A 20288-nucleotide genomic window follows, 5' to 3' on the forward strand; every position below is an offset into this window, starting at 1 on the left:
AATACTCATTATTTATTTTTCTAGGTGAAATCTTTTAACTGCTTGGTAGCAAAATCAGGCTGTTCGCCATCCAATCTTAATTCACAAATCGAAACAGATAAAAATCTCTTGAACGTTCAATTTAAAACAAAGTTGAAATTCGGTAAATTAAGTAAAGCTTTACAAGATTAGGTTGACATTTAAAATATAAATGAGGTTAAATGGAGAACTAATTTCCAATAAGCTGTTAAGCTGTTAGGAGTAACCTTGTTAACTTGGATTAATTATTTTTAACATAGCTAATTTTTAAAAGTTTTAATATAAACTAATGATTTCCACTGATAAAGCCTACTCAATGTATAAAGATCATTCAAAATGAAACAAATTACCAACAGAAAAGGGAAGGAAAATCAACAGGTTTAAAGGAAACAAAATTTGAAATAGTCATAACTCGTTTATTCCATTAAAAATGACCTATACATAATATTGAGTCCAAACTTCTGTGATCGTATGCCTATATACAGCACTGTCAGGGACAACATATTTACAGAGAAGCCATCTTAATACTGCAAAACGTAGAGGAAGCAGTAACATTCAGAATAGACTTATGCGACGTCGCCGGATGAAACAACCTCGAAAACAACCGATTATGATAAAAAAGTTTTAAAACTCTAATACATTTCCTTCATACGCATCACAGTACGCGATCCAGTGTTAAATAAAAAATTCTACCTATTCCATTAAAAATATACAACAGTACTGAGCAATTTGGCAAATTAAATGCAAAAATATACAAATTCGAGTGGATTACAATAAAATTCTCAAAAATAAAACTATTACTAGTGTTAATTCACAAATTGGACTATTCCATAGCATTTCAAATGTTTCCAATGTTGATTAAAGCTAAAATTTTCGCACTTATAATTTTCCCATTATAAAATCAACAAATAATTCTATAAGACAATATTTATTTTTAAATTCATTAATTAATATAAAACCTGTAGTAAACGATCTATAAGATAAATAATTCAACACAATAGTATGTTTAAAGATTTACAGTGATAAAAACAATAAATATTACATCTGCAACTTTACCAACTGGACTCTTACGTTTGATCAAGACTAAGTCTTAGGCCTCAACAGATTACAAGGAGATATAGAATCAGAAATTAATAATTTATTGAAATAAATAAAATATCTGTAGCTTCAATTGTAGATCTTAATAGCCTTTTCTAGGTAATTGAATCTGGAGCGTTTAGGTGCTTTGTTGATGTGTTCCAAGCCAAGCCAGGGTTTGGACTGCGTCCCACCTGCAAACAGTGATTACAGCAACTATGAATCCTATTGTAAACTTTGAAGCATGAATTGGTGTCCTGTATAGTTTGAGTATAACAGTATTGACTAAATGTTTCTCATTTTATGATAAATTTCACAATGAGGTCTCATCTGGTGAGTCAGTGGTTCAGTCAGTAGTAGTGATGTGTCAAAACCAAATCTCAAAACCATCAAAACTTGGGAAAAGTTTCGGTTTCGAGATTCGATCACCAAGTTTCGAGATTCAAAAGTTTCGAAATTGAAGATTTTGGCAGTTTTATTTTTGAAACTGCTGACATTTTTTTGTGCCATGGTTATTGTTTTTAACACTGTTTCCAAACAAGCTGGTAGCAACAGAGCAAACATCACCATTAACAGTAATGAAACAAGTAAATTTTATTCTGAACTTCAAAAGGTATCTTAAATACTGTAACTGGTACAATTCAGTTTCACATCAATATTTACTAAACACAAAGAAATATTGACCACTAAATGTTCTAATTAATCTAATGTTCATGTTTATGTTGATGTTAAAAGTTTATTTATTTTTTTATTTATTATTTTTTTTATGAAAAATTATGTTGTATTGGGTTATAAGATTATCAGTCACATTCACATATTTATGTTATGTCACGGTCAGGAGTCCATCTCTTTCAGTTTTGATTTCATACTTAACATTTTATGATCATGTGTATTTTTTGTTACCTTGACCTTTGTAACCAGCTAAGTAAAAAAGTTTCGCGTTTAGGTTTTGAGATTCGAGATTCGGGATTCAATTTTTTAAAGTTTCGGTTTCGGTTTTGAGATTCGAAATTTCTGGTTTTGACCATCACTAGTCAGTAGCGACAAAGACTACAAATAGGCCTACAGTCAGTAGATGTCATTAATTTGTGTCCTGATGATAAACTGATATCCACAAAATTTTATCAATTAAGTTTACTTTTTTGTTGTACTGACTCTCTTCTTGCTTTACTGGATACAAACAGGCCCGATGCCTATGTGGAGAGGCAAATTCAAGGTTAAAAGAGACCACTAAAGCATATATGTAAAAAATGTGTAAAAAAACAACACTTTGGTTATGATGCCAAAGCAGTATTTTACCAGTATTTTAACATTATGTTTCATCTATGGTTGAGTAGAAATAACAAACCTGATGGATTGAAAAAAAATAAATCTTTGTGCAATAATTTAATATCTGGACCAAACACCGTTGCAAGCGACATATTTTGATAAGTTGGATTTTTGAAGAACAATGATGCAAATTACATTCTTTACTGCGTGGAATGTTTAGTTTTTAATGAACAGGTTGGCAGCGCTTACAAATTATTGAATGTGCAGTAAATGTGTTTATGTGTTTTCTGAAAACATCTAGCCTACTTATGATCATTTGCAACATTGTTCGGCAGAGTTCTTCAATTATTTTTCAGATATGTGTATAATGGCCGTACATTTAAAAACAGAAAACTTGCTCACTGACTAATAAGAAACAAATAGGCAGCCCAAAGGTGTTAAAAAGCATTGACAACTAAAGTGGTAAAACAATGAACTTAATGGGGGGTAACAGCTACTAGCAAGTTGTGTCATACAGATAGTGTCACGGTGCGTGGCGCCTCGCTGGAGCATGCGCACTGAGAGCTTTCCCCCACAACGCCTCGATGTACGGTACAGTCACGTTCAAATACTGAAGTTGTGAACTAGCATCAGCTTTGTCAAATTAATTTGCTTTATGTTTACGTTTTTGTATTTTTCTGTCTCTCTCGCACTGCCTCCCCTACACGCCAAGCACGGTGAAACGGTCTGTACCTTGGTTGTAGTGTGGCCTGAAGTCTTGTAGATTGATGCAGAAACTTTCGTGATCATCATTGATAAACTGTGGTCGTCCCAGCGACACGATAGCAAACTTGAACTGTCAAACAAACAAGGTTAGGTAATGTAACTGTTCAAAACACCAAGCGCCAAGCTTGGATTTAATGTACAAGAGATATTGATTTATACAGTACGACCTAGCTAATCCAACCACCGGCATACCATTATTGACAGGATCAGGAGCATGGCCAGAACGCAAAAAAGTCAGATTATTAGGGGAGCTAATTTATTTCCATTAACACTTTGCTAAGCACAACATTACCGTTATACAATATGTTTTGACACATCGCCAACCAAGTTAATACTAGTTAACTTATACCTAGTTAATACTAGTACCAAGTTAATACGACATAAAAAAAACTGTACAGACAGAACTGTGAAAGAATACAAATTCCAAAACTTCATCTAAATGACAAATTTACATTTTTTATCAAACTTTCTGGTAGGCCCTAGAACATGACACAACAACAAAAACAAACATCACACATTATTGATTATTGGTTGAAAGAATTCAGTAATGATGGAATTTTGCTCAGAAAACAACATCTAATCTAGCTGTCGTGTTCCAATATTTTCTGACTCACAAAATTTCCATTGGTGTGGAAGTGTAATCACATTGAGTATGTCAACACACATAAATGCACTCACTCATTAATGTTGTACTAAGTTTATATTTAATTGATCCCTTTACCTATAAAATATACTAATGTGCGGTACAGCAATGGCTCACTGATGCAAAAAAATAGTGACAAGCGACTGACCCGTACAGACATGTCAGGTGCAAAGACCCCTAACCATTTAAACAATAGTCAACAAGTGTGTGGTCAGAAGCGAGGAGTGGGATAATCTGATATCAGATTATTTTGGGGTAACTGGAATTTTTTATTGGCTGTACTACCAGGTTAAAATTGAGTCAATAAGAATAAAATTGTGAATTTACAAGCAGGAAAAATATGGAACTATGAAATTTAAAAACCTGAGCATAAAATATTTCATAAAAAATCTCTAATAAGGTTTTTTTTTTGTATCTTTGATCTGTTGCAATGCAATACTAGTAAATATCAAACATGTTATTCCTTAATAAAGCATCCTAGCACAGGTAATGTTTAAAATTTATCAGCGATGCAATATTATTGAAACTCACCTTTTCAAATTCCTTATCTTGAATCCCTAATTTTTTGGCAATTCTATCCTTGACTTCTGAAAAAGGTTCACCCTGGAAAAAATCAAACATTAACGGTGGCAACATCATTTTTATTTAATAGGGACAGAATACGTTTGCTAACTTAAAAAGCTGAACTGTGTGAACCTTGTAAGTAATTAACAACATACAAAAGGACAATCTTAGCTTTGCAGCTCATATTGTCAATGAAAATTTGTAGAAAACCATCCAAAACCACATTTATCATAGCAAAATGTATAAATAATAGTATGACATGCAGGTTGCTTATTCAAAACATATACAGGGTGAACAACTTAACTGTGCCACCATGTGAAACCATGGTCAATAAATGCCTCTTAAATTATGTTACATAACCTCAAAAAATCCCAAGACAATTTCTTCAGTCTCAGCAAAAGCAGAATTATTTTTCTGGGGGGATTTCTTTGGAAGGTGTTCTTTGAAACGGGCTTTGAAAGAGCGCGCAGTTTGACCTTCAACAGAATATAGCACTAGTCTAAACACCACTTAAAAAAATGAGCTGTCAAGAAACAATGTTAAGTTATCTTTTAGGACCTCTAACAAATTGTCATCCATCCTAAAAGAAAAAAGAAAACCCTCTTCTGGCAAAACTGAGCTAACAGGTGTTTACAAAATTAATTGTGACACCTGTCCTAGTTTTTATATAGGTCAAACTGCGCGCTCTTTCAAAGCCCGTTTCAAAGAACACCTTCCAAAGAAATCCAACCAGAAAAATAATTCTGCTTTTGCTGAGCACCTAATAACGAACAACCATTCATAGAAAATAATTTAGAAATTTTACAAATTCACAGAACTAAAGGCAAACACTTAAACGTAATAGAAGAATTTGAGATCTACAAAGCTGGCAAGAAAAATCCCCAACACATTTTGAACGAAAAAGCATCTTTTGAAAGCAATTTATTATATGAAACAGCAGTCGGCATTGAAAGAATGATAACAACACAGAAAGGACCTGATAAGAGCTGGAAGAAGGGGAGGGGGATGACAGATGGACAAGACGGCAGTGACGACAGTCTGGACTTGTAACAAACCCAAACAGAGAAAGCAAGATTCAAATAGACCAAATGACTTTCCTATTGCTCTGTCTAATCGTTTCAAACCTTTAACCCCTCATGAATCTGAGAAAATAATAACAAAATATAATGAAGAACACTGTACAGCAAATATTTCAAAAAAACATCAAAGTAAACAACAAGGAAGTAAAAAGCAAGGGTCTGTTGGAAAACTCACCAAACCAAATCCTGTGAGGGGGCAAAGTAGACCTCATCAAGAAACAAGCAAAATAACTGAAAATAGCACCAAAAGTAAAGTCTATGTGTTTGCCGATAGCCATGGCAAAGATCTGAGCAGTCTGATACAATCCCTATTACCAAGGAATACAGACACTTTCGTGTATTGTAGTCCTGGGGCTACAGCCAACCACGTTATTAATGAGGCTAAGAAAACGATAAACGGTTTCTCCAAAGATGACACAGTAGTGGTAATAGCAGGAGCCAATGACATCAGTAAAACTAGTCACACTGGACAAGACCCTGCAGATTATATACCTGAATTATACAAGAATCTCAAGTCAGCAAATGAACACACCAACGTTGTCTTTGTGTCCCAAGTACATCGCCATGACCTTGCATGGGATAATATAATCAACAAAAAAATATACAGATTAAATTATAAATTGAAACAGCAAAATATCAATATGATTAATATAAGCGATTTCAAAAGGGGTTTTTTTACTTTGCATGGCCAACACCTGAACAAACTAGGTAAACAAGTTTTAAGTCGCAGAATTGCAGATTATGTCTTGAACCTTGAATTTAACAAGCGAAGAACCATTGTCTCTGCACATAAAACAGTGCAGATCATAGAGGTGGCAGACATGAGTGAGGTCATAGAGCAGTACCGCAATGATGCGCAGGTGGCTTTTGCACACTGCATCTCAGCCGACATGGACAGTAAAGCAAATGTCCCAAGGAGTAGCAACAAGATTTAGAGATAAATTTGGGAAGCCAAAAAGCACAGATTATTGCAGTGATCATTTAACCTATCAGAAAACAACATCTGGAGCAAGTGTATATGGCCTGGTGACTAAACCTCTATACTACCTAAATGCTAACAATTTCTCAGACTATAAGGATACATATGATATGGCTTTCACTAATCTGATGAAAGATTTTAAAGCTCGTAATCTGGGAATGCTAGTCTGTCCCGCCATGGGTTGCCTTAGGGACCGAGTGCATCCAATCCAATTCGTAGAAAATATATTAAAGTTTAAATCATACACTGGTGCAGATGTTCTTGTTGTGACCTATGATGATACCTCCAAGAAAAACCTCCGTAATGGACTTTCACACACTACATTTATTAATTACATTAACAGGATTTTGGTAAATAAGCTTTATAGTGAATACTACTCAAAAAGTAGTTTGAAAACAAATGAACACAAAGACCCATTGCTAAATGTTCAACTGGCAGATGCGACAAGTAGCCTAACAACAGCTACACCCCTGACTAGAGAGGACAGCATGACCCCGACATCCCTTGGTTCCAGTGACTCTGGTGTAGCCTCACAGCTCTCCATGGAAGCCAGTATAGGAGCTCCTCATCAGCCTGACTCCACAATAACAACCAACCTGATGTCTATGGAGGAATATCCACCGCTGTCGACCCGATCAACCCCTGTGTCTAGTGATGAAGTGCTGAATGTGTCTAGAGGTGATAATACGGAAGATGAAGAAATTAGTGGAAAGAGTGATAGTTGTAAGGAAAACGATAATATCATACCTCCTGCTTCTTTAAACGGTTTTGGAGAAATGGAAAAAACTCCAACTTAGGTCAATTCCCATCAACTTCAAAAAATAAAAGTAAAAATATTTCAAATATAAGAATATTTCATCAGAATATTGAAAATTTAATTTCACGGATTGACTCGCTGGAAATAGTTTTAGATGAAATAAAACCCCATATCGTAGTATTAACTGAACATAATTTAAAAAATGATGAAATGTCCAGACTTAATATAAAAAATTTTAGTGTCAATTCTTATTATTGTAGAGAGACCACCACAAAAGGAGGTGTCGTTATTTTGTCTAGTAAATCTATTAAGTGGAAGCAGGTGGTAGAAATTAAAATTCATAATCTAGGAGAAGATAAAAAATTTGAGTTTTGTGCTGTGAAATTCATAGTTAATAAAAATATGTTTGTACTAGTAGGCATATATCGCTCCCCGAGCACAAATCCTTTTGAATTTATAGAGCTTTTGAACGAGTTAATAATGAATCTACTTTCTATTTGTAGTAATCTCATAATTGCTGGGGATCTAAATATAAATGTTATTAATAACGAAAAAGATTGTAAAGCACTATGCAATATGTTGAGTAGTCATGGTATGTCTCACTTAGTTACATTTCCCACTAGAATAAGTGAAAAAAGTCAAACATGTATTGATAATTTCCTTACATCTATTTCAAAAGCACAAACTAAAGTAGAAGGTGTGATCACTTATCTCTCTGACCACGATGGTCAAATTTTAGATTTTTTATTTGATATACCTCACTGGGAAGGTGGAAATAAAACAAAATATAGGAGATGCTTTTCAAAAGATAATGTAAACCTATTTCTTGAATCACTTAAAAGTGAAAACTGGAATGAAGTTTATTTTTCATGTGTGGAGGACAAATATGATAAGTTTCTCAATATTTTTATGTATCATTTTAACTTGGCTTTTCCTAAAAAAGTTAAAAGGATAAATTATAAGCAAAAATCCTGGGTCACAGAAGAAATAAAACAGCAAAGAAACAATATTATTGACTTAGAGAAAGAAGCTAGAGTAACAAAAAACAAAGAATTGAAGAAATATGTTAAAGAGAAAAATAAGTTATATAGGAAAATGTTAAAAGATTCAAAAACCAATTTTTATAATAAGCAGATAAATGAATCAGAAAATGTCATTAAAACAACTTGGAAAATAGTAAATACTGAGGTTGGAGTTCTGCCCAAAAACAAACAAAATCTAGAATTGACTGTAGATAATAAGAATGTATCTCATGTTTTAGTTATAAGTAATTTGTTAAACAATTATTTTATAAACTGTATAAAAGATCTTCAAACAAAATCAGATATAGAACCTAGTGTACAGAAAAATAGTCTTTCAAGTAGTCTCTCTCCTCATAATCAGACTTTTCGCTGTGAGCCCACAGATGAAAACGAAATTATTAAAATATTAGATTCTTTAAAAAATAAGCAATTATATGGGTTTGATGAAATTCCTGTAACTATAATAAAATCTGCAAAAATACACTTAAGTAAAATCTTAGTTCATCTGGTTAACTCTTCTTTAATATCTGGCATTTTTCCAAAAAAATTAAAAATATCCAAAGTTGTACCTATACATAAAAAAGATTCTACAAAAGACATGTCCAATTATCGTCCAATTTCGATTCTGCCATCCTTTTCAAAAATTTATGAAAAAGTCATGTACAGAAGATTATCCCAATTCTTAGAAAATTCAAACATTCTAGATATGTCCCAGCACGGTTTTCGGCCCGGAAAATCGGTTTTCACTGCAGCTGTTTCTTTTATTGAATCCATCATAGAGTCCATAGATAAAGGGGAGAACGTAGTGGGCATATTTATGGATTTAACAAAAGCTTTTGAAAGCGTAAATCATCATCTATTACTTGATAAATTATTTAACTTTGGTGTCAAGGGAGTTGCATACAATTGGTTTAAGTCATACCTTTCCGACCGATATCAGTATGTTGAAATTAACCAAACCATTTCAAATAGGATCACGGGCGCAGCATCGGACTTATGTTTGGTCTCATGTGGCGTCCCACAGGGATCGATTCTGGGTCCTTTGCTGTTCTTATGTTACATAACCGGACTTCCTGAAGTGCTACAGACTGTTCCCCATAGTAATTTATGTTTATATGCAGACGACACAAATTTAAAAATCTCAGCAAAGAAACAAAATGAAATTGAATATTTAAGTTTTATAGAACTAGCTAATATAAAGCAATACTTCAATAATAATAATAGTCTTTTGTTAAATCCAAATAAAACTAAATTTATTACATTTTCCACAAAGCAAAATCGTAAAAAAATATCTCCAAATATAATGATTGAAGAGGAAATTATTGAACAAGTGAATGAGGCTAAATTTTTAGGTCTATATATTGATGAAAACCTATGCTGGGACAAACATGTCGAACATATATCGAGAAAAATTAACTCCGGTTTATTCGCCTTAAGGCGTATGGCCAGCCTATGCTCATTGCCTGTACTAAAACAAATATATTTTGCTCTGATTCACTCTAATATTTCTTATGGAATTGGCTTGTATGGTGCAACAACAAACACAATTCTAAACCTACAGAAAAAAGCAATTAGATGTATGCTCAAACTTGAAGATGATGACTCCGCAAGAGAACACTTCAAAAATCTTAAAATTTTAACTGTGTATGGTCTGTATATTTTTGAATGTATCTTATTTTTTATAACAAAAACTTATGTACAACCAATAGGTCATCAATATAATACAAGAAGACAGACCGAAAAACATTTTGAAAAACATAGATTGGAATTTTTTTTTAAAAAGACGACATACATTGGCAATAAATTCTTTAAAGCACTTCCGAATGAACTAAGATCAGAAAAAAATAATAACAAACTAAAATGTAAATTGAAAATATATTTGATCAACAAACCCATTTACTCAATAGAGGAATTTTATGAATACAACAAAATTATGAAGCAGTAGTGGTAGATTTTTTTTAAATTTATAATTGTATTGTTTTTTAGCTTTATATTTGACGCCATTTCTTGTAATGACATGTACAAGGATAAATAAAGTGATTTGATTGATTGATTGATTGATTGATTAACTCAATGTGCACATACCGTCCGCCGTGCAGTCAATTTGTGGCCACACGTGTTTTTGTAAAAATGTGTTTAAGTGTTGTAACTGTTCTTCGTTTTGTATTTATTGACTTTATGACGACCTCTTCGGAGTAATTATGTGTCCATTCAACGCCTGATGATGACCCCTTTGTTGGGTTGAAACCGGTCGCCTTTCATCGGTGACTTTTTTATCACACTGACGGATTATAAGGTATTTTAACCTCTAGTAACAATTTGATATAAGTCACCTTATGAACATTTTGACCTCAGTCTCAAACGTCAAAATATACAGTCCATCCAGAAATTTAATCGGATTTTAAAATTTAAATCGGATATTTAACGGATAGTGTTGGATATCAAATTTGGGCTAGGTTTGGTTACGGATATCCAAACCGAACCGAAACCAACCCGAAATTTCAGATATCCGCACACCTCTATTGGAAATACTAGGAAAAATAGAGTTGAGTGCTGATAAATTTTCATTACAAAAAGTTCAAAATATTATATCAGAATATTTGTTAGGTTTAGTCATAGATACTACTAGAAACCTTAGAAATACATAAAATAGTCTCCACTATCTGGTTTTTTGTTTATTTGACCCTCCTTGCAGATGATTCGAGTACCAGGAAATGTTTGCTATGCCTATACACCATAGCATTGAGCGTGTTGAGACATCAATTGCTGCTCTGTTTTTATGGCAAATTGAAAGCACTTTCTGATTGTTTTACCACGCTACATGCCACACAGTTCTTCAACATCTCAAACCTTCAAACCAGTCACGCCATAGTCATGGTGCAGAGACACTTGAAAGAGTATTGCTTTATCTTTTATACTTTACTACAGAACTGATTTTTTGACTTTAGATGGTTAGTTCTAATTTAAAGCCTTGGATAGGTTAAACAAGGAAGAAACGGTTATGGTCATTACCCAAACTCAATTTCAAATTGACTGACCTGTTTGACCTTGATCAGGAAGGGGATGCCGAAGGTGGAGAACACGTCCTTGTAGAAGTGTGCCACAGGGATGAGTGCCTCGTCTTCCCCTATCTCTACCTCCTCCTTGGGGATCTCCTCTATCCTAAGGGACACCAAAAGGTTCATTGTCAGTCGTGTCAAATCTATGTTGTTTAAAGGATTATTGCGCACACTTGATGTTTTTGGACCTAGAATCTTATCCTGTTTTCAGGTGGCAAAAACTTTGTGGTGAAAGATTGTAGCCAAAGAACCTTTGACTATGGATAGAACTGGACGTTCAACGTCTATTCCCATTTACTTTGTAGTTGAATTGTGCTACCAATTCCCTGATCAAAATGATTGATTTTTAATGAAAACCAAACACAAGAGAAAAGCATATAGTAAACTATAGCATCTTAAATATCAGATCAATCATCACACAACTAAAAGCTAACGAAGAGAAAGGTAATTTTACACTGCAGTGCACTCTGTAGTGGATCATTCTACTGTGTTATTTTTAGTACAAAATTATGTGCGGCTGGTCCATATGAATATGTCTACTTAGTTATCCAAAAGTAAATGCTTGAATATAACAAGATCATGTACCTGTATGTGTACTAAGCTTCATGGTTTTACAAAGCGTCCTGTGGAACGGTCTGCTATAAAAATCTAGTCAAACTGACCAATAAAATCAATGGGAATCACATTAAATTAAATTTTTCATAGCCACTGACCACTTTTTCAATCACAAAGAAAGGAAGCTACTGTAAGTGTTTTTGATGAGAAGACACTCACTGTACACAGAAGTCTGCTTTTCCTATTAAAAAACCTATTCTGGTCTAGAGCCTTTACAAAGAAAATCTGACCAATACTCTCAGCTGCTAGAGTCTATCTAAGACTTGCTTAAGGTAAAACTGGTTGATGTTTGAAAATTGATTGCTGTGATATTCCTAAACAAAAAAATCATATGGTAATAATTTAACACTAACCGAACATAAATTGGATTCCAATTTCAAAAAAAAACACTTACCTATAAACTTTGGATGTATTTTGAGGTACTAGTAACGTTTCTAATAACATGTCTTCTTTGGGTCCCAGGCTGATTTTGTTTCCGTTTATTTCCACTAACCTAAAGCATGAAAATAATTCTTAAACGGATATAAAAATAACATAAGCCTAAGTGCCATTGCTTTCAACAGGTTTGCTAAAATTGCCCTAGGCAGCTTCATTAAAAATATCCAAGCTGCAAGAGAAATATTTGCTACACTCAACTTGCATTTGAATTTAACTAGTCAATGATTTTAAAATTTAAAAAATAGGGATGGTCAAGTCTCGAAATTTCGGGAAATTTTCGGGAAATTTTAAATCTTGTTACACGAGACAAGATTTCTTTTTGACCGAGATTTTTATCGAGACGAGAATAAAAAAAAAAAAAAAATTAAAAACGCCTGCAGAAAGTCAATGCAATACCTGCAATACAGGAGCGTGTTGTAGTTGCGTTTCCTTTGCGAAGGCATTCTTATTTAATTAATTCTTTAAATGTAAATACTACTTTAATTATTTTAATAATATTACTTTAATAACATTTGAGAAGTTATGTTAAGTGTAAGCAGTGTGATCAATGTTTTATTACTATAAAAAGTCAAAACAAGTAACTATTTTTTATAAAAATTAATATTGCTTTTATTTTATGATTTATTTTATTTTAAGATAAGTTGAACTCTATCCTAACTGATATCACTATATTTCCTAATCGTAGGCATTTTCAGGGCCGTCCGAAGGGGGGGGCAACCGGAGCAAGCTAAGGGGGCGCCGCGCAGCGGCTACTGGTATCAACGCACGGGTCCCGAAATTTCAGGAAATTTCCGGGAAAAAAATATTCCCGATTTTCGGGACGGGATTTAATTTGATTCTGGAATTTTTTGGGACGGGATTTGATCCGAATTTTGACGCTTCGCGAGTGAAAATGACGCTGCTATCGCGAGAGATGTTCACGGTAATTCTACGAACGCAGGAGCCGAAGTCATTTCGACGATCGCACCGTGACCGCAAGTCATTTGGACGATCGCGCCATGATGGCGAGTCATACCGACGATTTCACCGTGACCGCGAGTCATATATACCGACGATTCCACCATGACCGCGAGTCATACCGACGATCGCGCCGTGATGGCGAGTCATATCGACGACTTCACCGTGACCGCGAGTCATATATACCGACGATTCCACCATGACCGCGAGTCATACCGACGATCACGCTGTGACCGCGAGTCATACCGACAATAACGCCGTGACTGCGAGTCATACCGACGATCACGCTGTGACCGCGAGTCATACTGACGATCACGCCGTGACCGCGAGTCATACCGATGATAACGCCGTGACCGCGAGTCATACCGATGATAACGCCGTGACCATGAGTCATACCGACGATCACGCTGTGATCGCGAGACATTTCGACCCTTTTTTGCTTTTGATAGATCAGTGCCATAAATGGTAAAATTGATTTTGTTTGTCTTTTTTGGTAACTGCAATACTCAAGACTTTCTTTTTATGCACAGGAAAAATCCCGTCCCGTCCTGTCCCGAATTAAAAATTCAATCCCGTCTATCCCTAATTAACATAGTATTAAAATATGTGAATGCGACTATTACTGGGGGGGGGGGGCGCCACGACCACATTTGCCCCGGGCGCCGCTAACCCTAGGGACGGCCCTGGGCATTTTTAATAAGTTAGACGTGAAAAATGTTATGCTGATGTTTTTTAATAAAAGATTGTAAATATTCTTGCCTATTATTATTATTTTTGTTTTTAAACAGTCATCTAACAATGTTACAAAATCAGGTAAAAATTTTGAACGTGCATTTCCTGTTGTGTATGAGAAGGGAAATCCCGTCTCGATCTCGTCTCGAAATTTTAAGAGAAATAAAAAATCTCGTCTCGTCTCGAACTAAAAATCCAATCTCGTCCATCCCTAATTTAAAATATTAAAAAATTAGAAAATTTTTTTGGTTGGTTACAGAATCTAGGTACTCTTTCTTAGCCTAGACCATTTCACTTACCTAAGCTTGCCTGAGCCAGTCTCTGGAGACAGTTCGACCGTTTTCTTGGCTTCCTCGAGCAATTCCGCGACAGTGGCGTTCTTGTTCGGGTAGAGCGTCAATTCCTTCTCTTCCTTCATCTTGGGTCCAACCCAGAAACACTAGAATGCAAACATGGGGGATTTAAAAATTTAAAAGTAACAAAACCCTAAACCACAAGGTATACTAGTTGATCAAACTAAATTTCAGTGACTTGGGGAGAGGAAACAATGTTACTCATGACCTTTGGTAAAGATAAGACAAAACTTATCAAAAATGAACAATGAGCATGAGATGGTAGGGGATACAATATTTTGTGCCTTAAAGATTTAAGCTGGTTGCCTGCTCCCAAAATAAGCCCCTGTCACTGATTCTGTATTATGAATGTAATCTCTGTCACAGCAAGATGCAAAATAAAGACAGGTTGGAGAAACTATTTAACTAGGCCCAGGCTTTTCTGTGACTTTTGGGACCTTAAAATGAATATCTGTTACTTTTCAGTAACTTCAGTGATTTCTGTAACTGGTAGATACCCTGAACCAACTTGACAGGTACCTATTGTTTGATTATTATTGAACAAATAAAACATATAAAACAAGCAGTTCGTAACTTTAAGCCAAGATGAAAAAATTATAATAAAACAGGCCTGCATATGACAGGAAAGTTTTGTTAATAATTAATAAATGAGACCAGCTAATTATTTGGCCAGGGTCAAATACTAAAAACCAAATAACCAAAGCTATCTGTTATCTCTTTAAGTCACACATATTATTATTTGCAACGTTTGAGTATTTTAAATCCCGGACATTAAAGATGAGATAAGTTCCCACCTGGGACAATAACATAAATTAAAACTAACAATGACTGAAAACCACGTTTACAAAATGAAATTATCAATAAATCAGTGTATTATGGTAGCATATTATTAGTCAATATGCACAGTATAAAAACTACTACGTCAGTAAAACTAATTTTAATTTACAAATTAAGTGAATTTTAGTGATGTTTCTCACACAATTTCAATTTAAAGTCCTTTCCCAAGTGAACACAAATAACAATTACGAGAATACTAACCTTAAACGTCCTCTTGTTCTCAAACTCAAAGACAGGTATTGAAAGCTGTTGGTAGTAGATTTTCTTGACTCCTTTAGGCTTGGAGTACACAAGCAAATCCTTTAGTGTTCCTTCAAAGTTACACCTCAGGGCGTTGCCAGGGCCGTCCTTATACCTGAAAGTAACCAGAGAATCAAAACACTTTGTATCTATTGTTTATTTAATCAGGTTGTTCAGTGACATTTACCATAACAACAAGAAGACTCTACAACTAAAGGAACTGGTAGTTCAAAAAATCTATATTTTTTCAAGTGTTTATTTGTACTATAAACTATTTTTTTTAGGTAAGGTAAGCCTGATGTTCAACCTATCTGTTATATGCATATTTGATCTATTAGGACTACAGAAGGAAGAGTTCCTTGAATATCAGAAACCATTCGTAAATCACAAGGCATGCTTATGTATGTAAAATTTTCTTTTTCTTAACGATGTACACAATATAAAAATAAAAAGTAAACTATGACGGTTTTTTATTGTTGAGAAAAGTCAGTAGGCTACTGGTAGCTAACTGATGGTACAAATATTGACTGATTTGTCCTTGATAATTGGCATTTTTATGGTCCTGGCTACAAGAAACGGTTGGTCTTAAAAGTCAGTAACAAAGCTACACAAGTCTCACTCCATTCTACACTCACATTTGGGTCAAAGTATCGCCAGTTGTGTCCCCATTTTTTTTGGTGATGATAATAAAAGTTGTTATGAATCAAATAGCCCAAAGATTTGAGGGACTACATCAAAGCAACTTTTTAGCCCTACACCCCCCTTGGCAAAACTCACGTCTGCGTCTTGAAGAACTGCAGTCGACTGGGATCAGTGCCCACTCGTTGTGCAACGGCCGTCACCAGCTGCTCATAGTTCATCCTCATCGACAGCTCCATTGTAAACCCGGGGTCATTGGGGATCATCTTATCACAGAATGTCACTTCCACTCGGTAGAACAGGTCTCTGCAGACATTGTGAGGTTAGGTCAATTTAATTAGGAAATAAGATAAGACAGAATATTATAATGCAATATTCAGTCTAATGTGAGGATTGAAAACCTCTTCAGTTCATCTTAATTTCAAATCAAGCTGAGTCAAGTTTGGCTTGTTTCACAGAAGAACACAAAGAGAATGTTACATTTTAATGGGATTTGAGCACTCATAAGTTTAGGTAAATGAGATTTGTTAAGTTGATGGTTGCACTAAAAGATTTGGATTATTCATACAGCAGAGAACAAATTTATTGCTAGATTCTTTGAGATGCACTGTTAGAACCTAAGAAGAAGGCTAGATTCTTAAGCTTGGTTCTTGCTAATTAGTTCATAAGTTAATTTGTTCGCGTTGATAAGTTAGTTAATAAGTTAGTTTGTTGTTGTGTAATTGAGTTTCGCAGCGGCATAACACTATTTGCGGTACATTACAAAAACAAAAAGAAAACAACTTGACAGCTCAAAAAAATTCGCAAGTTACAGCAACAATATATTTTTACTAAACTAAAAGTATAACTTTTTTCTTGTGTTTGATCAAAAATATTTCATTAAGTCATTATAAAATAGTTTAACAGGTTATAGAAATGTACGTAGTCATATAAGCTATTTAAAGTAGTTTATATGTCAGTTGTTTGAGAAAACATATTTCATACAAATCTAATCCTTCTATTTATTTTGTAATTTTTCTTTCTCATTATGAAATGGATTTAACGGTTTTATCAAATGGATACGGAATTAATCAGTATAAATCACTGCTATATGAATTGTAAACTGCAATATATCAGCACAAAAACGTGGTTCCCTTTATACAAACAATACAAAGGTAGGTACTGGGAAGAAACAGGAGAAGACAGCCTAATTGACACCAAGACCCGAATTAAACAAAATAGTAGAGGATATGTGTGTAAGTCCAATGATGACTTGTACAGTATAACACTAGGCTACACAATACATACCTGAAGTACTCCCTACACGTAGAGACTTCTGGCTCTGTTGCATTCGGATGTCTTCGGGTTTCTCTCGGCTTCTTTTGGAAAACTATGATATCACCGTCCATGAGTTCCTCTAACACCTATGACACAAAGATATTGTAGCTTTCATGACTATGTAATGTGAATCATTTCAAAATAATCATTCTTTATTGAGCACAACTATGGTTGTTTTTTTATCATTCAAAGACACATTCGACTAGGTGATTTTAATCCATATCTTGCTGGTTAACAATTGTTTATTTGCAATCATTCAATGTATAGGAAGAATAATTGGCATTAATGGATACCAAAGGCCTAAAAGTGGTAAAAGAAACCACTTTTAAACAGGGTGTCCACCAAGCCAACCAGAAAAAAATTCATGAGTAAAATAAAAAACAAATTCTAGGTAGTTCAGGTCGTACTTTTCATACTAAACTTTTTAACGTGGTTTGCACCAACTCCCGCAATGCTGTTTTAGTGCTAACACAGCTCGCTATTTTTGTTATCGGAAAAAGCATTCTCAGTTAAAGAAACAAAATGTATAATTACTGTAATATTGCCTGACACAAGTATTCAATTTTTAGATATTACTGATAAAATAATCCAAAAATTTAAATATAATCCTTAAACCTGCAATTTATCAATAATTTCTTAAAAATAGTGATATGTCGATACCAAAATTCATTGGATCTCCTACAGGCACCTGAAAAATAGATTCTTAATGCTGATCAATGAAATTTTACTAATTTTCTGAAGGATTAGTACACCAACCCCTGTCTTTATGTTCTTTTATATAGTATGTAATTTTGGAGTTATGGGTAGTTTTTCAAGTGGCCTACAGAAATAATTAATGCAGAAATTACAAAAATTGTACGTAGCCAATTTAAGTATTAAACCCTTCTAAACACATTAAATAAATACCACGTTAAGGTAAATGAAGATGTTACAAAAAATATAAAAATAAAACTTTCTACATGTTTGCCATTTTGAAATTTTTGGTCAAGCCAAACTCGAGGTTATATTGTGATCATCGTAGAGACACCATCATCGTTTTCTGTGATAACTGAAAAATCCTGAATATCTCACTCAGTAACAGAAACATCACCACTGTCTACCGTGGTCGTGACAGAATCCTGATATTGTTCAGCGGCAACAGAAACATTATAATTGTCTCCCGCGATCACAGTTAAGTTATTATCATCTTCCTTGATATTTGCTTAATTCAAATAATTTTCCGCGGTCATCATTGTCAAGCAATATTTTTTGGACATTATCATCGATTCCCGCGGTCACGGAAACAACATCGTCGTCTCTCGCTGTCACGTAATCTTCATGCGCGATCGCGCAAATTGAAAATTCCCGGTAAAATACAAAATTCACGCTTAACTCCCGGTTTTCCAGGTCGGCTTTGACCATTATTGAAAAAAATGGCGGTGGTATAATTGAAGCTGGAAATTTACTTAACAGATTACTTGAGTTTATAATAAGTTGTTCAATCTTTAAGCGCTAAGTTATTAGTAAAATTGTATAATAAATTAAATATTTTGGATGATTCAAGTGATTTTATTTTTTTATCCCAATTCCACTGTATTTTGTGATAAACATAATCAATATTTACCTTTTCTAAAGGTTCGTTATAATTTGATATCCTTTCCACAAGATTTGGTTTAATCTCTTCAAACAACAAAAGTTCCGTGTCAGGCGGAAAGCCAGCTCTTTCGTTCAGCATCGGGATTAGTTCCTCTGTAACACAAAGTACAGTAAGATACTTAAATACTCAACTTGCAGTCATGCAAAAACTTATCTTGGATTCCAATGCAAAATGGTTACAATTTTACGTTCCTTCCTAAATCTCAGTTTTGTAAATTTTTTAAAACATGTTAAGTTTTCCTAATCTGAGCTAATTTTGTATTTTTTTATTATTTCATTTTGCCTCTCTTCTTTGTCTTTAAATTCAACTCTTGGACTAAAAGGAACAGGTTATATTTTGGGTGAACTTTAATGATTCAGAGAGGTTTAGACTGGTGTCACTAAACTGTGCTCGATTAAACACGTATACCTCACTGTAGATATAAAGCTCAATAGAATTAGTCCGTACAAATGATCAACAGCAATTCAAGCAGTGAGGGGCAAGTTAATAATGAGTTCCCAACAGTTTAACATATGGCACTCATGCTGCTAACTACTTGTTCACACGTCTCTATTAGTAATGAGCCAATTTCAGAAACTGATCTAATACAAATAACGTCCTAACTTTTAATTGTAAACCTAAATAGAAATTTGGAATTTATAATATTTTTACCTTCAACAGCTGCTCTCAAAGATTTAAGGAACAACCTCTGCAATCCAGCTAAATGAGACAACTACGTGGTCTTAATCGCCGAGCTGTAGACATTCTTGTATTATCACATTTAGTCAATCACTAAACTCTACTTCTCTTACTCCAGATACTCACGGACTTTAGAGATGACAGGCATGTAGTGATGTCCGCAGTAGTAGATCCTCTTGGCCTTTGGGTCGTACATCTTGAAGAACAACAGAACGTCTGAATCCTTGTCGAAGGCCGGGAGTGCTGAGAGTCCAGAGTCCGGAGAGACACACTCCAGAAACACGTTCCACGGGTTCTGACTCTCTGAGACATCCTGTACATTCTTGTGGAGGTCAGCCTCGAGGTCGAGTGGCGTTGGTCGGCATGTCTGGTTTGACCTGACGCCAAACGGCCATATCCGCAACTGCTCTACGGAGTATTTCTGTGGAAATTGCAGAAAGTCTTACGTTTCTGAGAGCTAACTTCCTCTCCCTAAAAGGTTAAGGTAAAGTACAAAAATCTAGATATTTATTGTTGTTAACTGTACAAACACAACACTGACAATTGTAAAAGAATATGTAACACTCCGTAAAGAGACCAAATGATTTTACATGATAAATATTGGTTATGAAGGC

General features: G+C 34.5%; 1 protein-coding gene across 2 annotated transcripts in view; it reads right to left on the reverse strand.

Annotated features, from left to right (window-relative positions):
- Positions 1–413: 413 nt before the first annotated feature.
- Positions 414–20288, reverse strand: part of LOC128999770 (ubiquitin carboxyl-terminal hydrolase 7-like) — a 50193-nt gene continuing 30318 nt past the window's right edge. For both annotated transcript variants that reach the window (XM_054426437.1, XM_054426438.1), the window contains exons 15-25: positions 19801–20095; positions 18964–19088; positions 17331–17446; positions 16182–16349; positions 15366–15519; positions 14274–14413; positions 12242–12340; positions 11212–11335; positions 4304–4375; positions 3097–3199; positions 414–1289 (exon numbers count right to left, since the gene is read on the reverse strand). In XM_054426437.1, the coding sequence (XP_054282412.1) occupies positions 1186–1289; positions 3097–3199; positions 4304–4375; positions 11212–11335; positions 12242–12340; positions 14274–14413; positions 15366–15519; positions 16182–16349; positions 17331–17446; positions 18964–19088; positions 19801–20095 (1500 nt within the window). In that variant the 3' untranslated portion in view covers positions 414–1185. The remainder of the gene's footprint in view (positions 1290–3096; positions 3200–4303; positions 4376–11211; positions 11336–12241; positions 12341–14273; positions 14414–15365; positions 15520–16181; positions 16350–17330; positions 17447–18963; positions 19089–19800; positions 20096–20288) is intronic.

This window comes from Macrosteles quadrilineatus, unplaced genomic scaffold (genome assembly GCF_028750875.1).
Source record: "Macrosteles quadrilineatus isolate MER2022 unplaced genomic scaffold, UCM_ALF_1.0 Scaffold_8__2_contigs__length_117827958, whole genome shotgun sequence".
Taxonomy (NCBI): Eukaryota; Metazoa; Arthropoda; class Insecta; order Hemiptera; family Cicadellidae; genus Macrosteles; species Macrosteles quadrilineatus.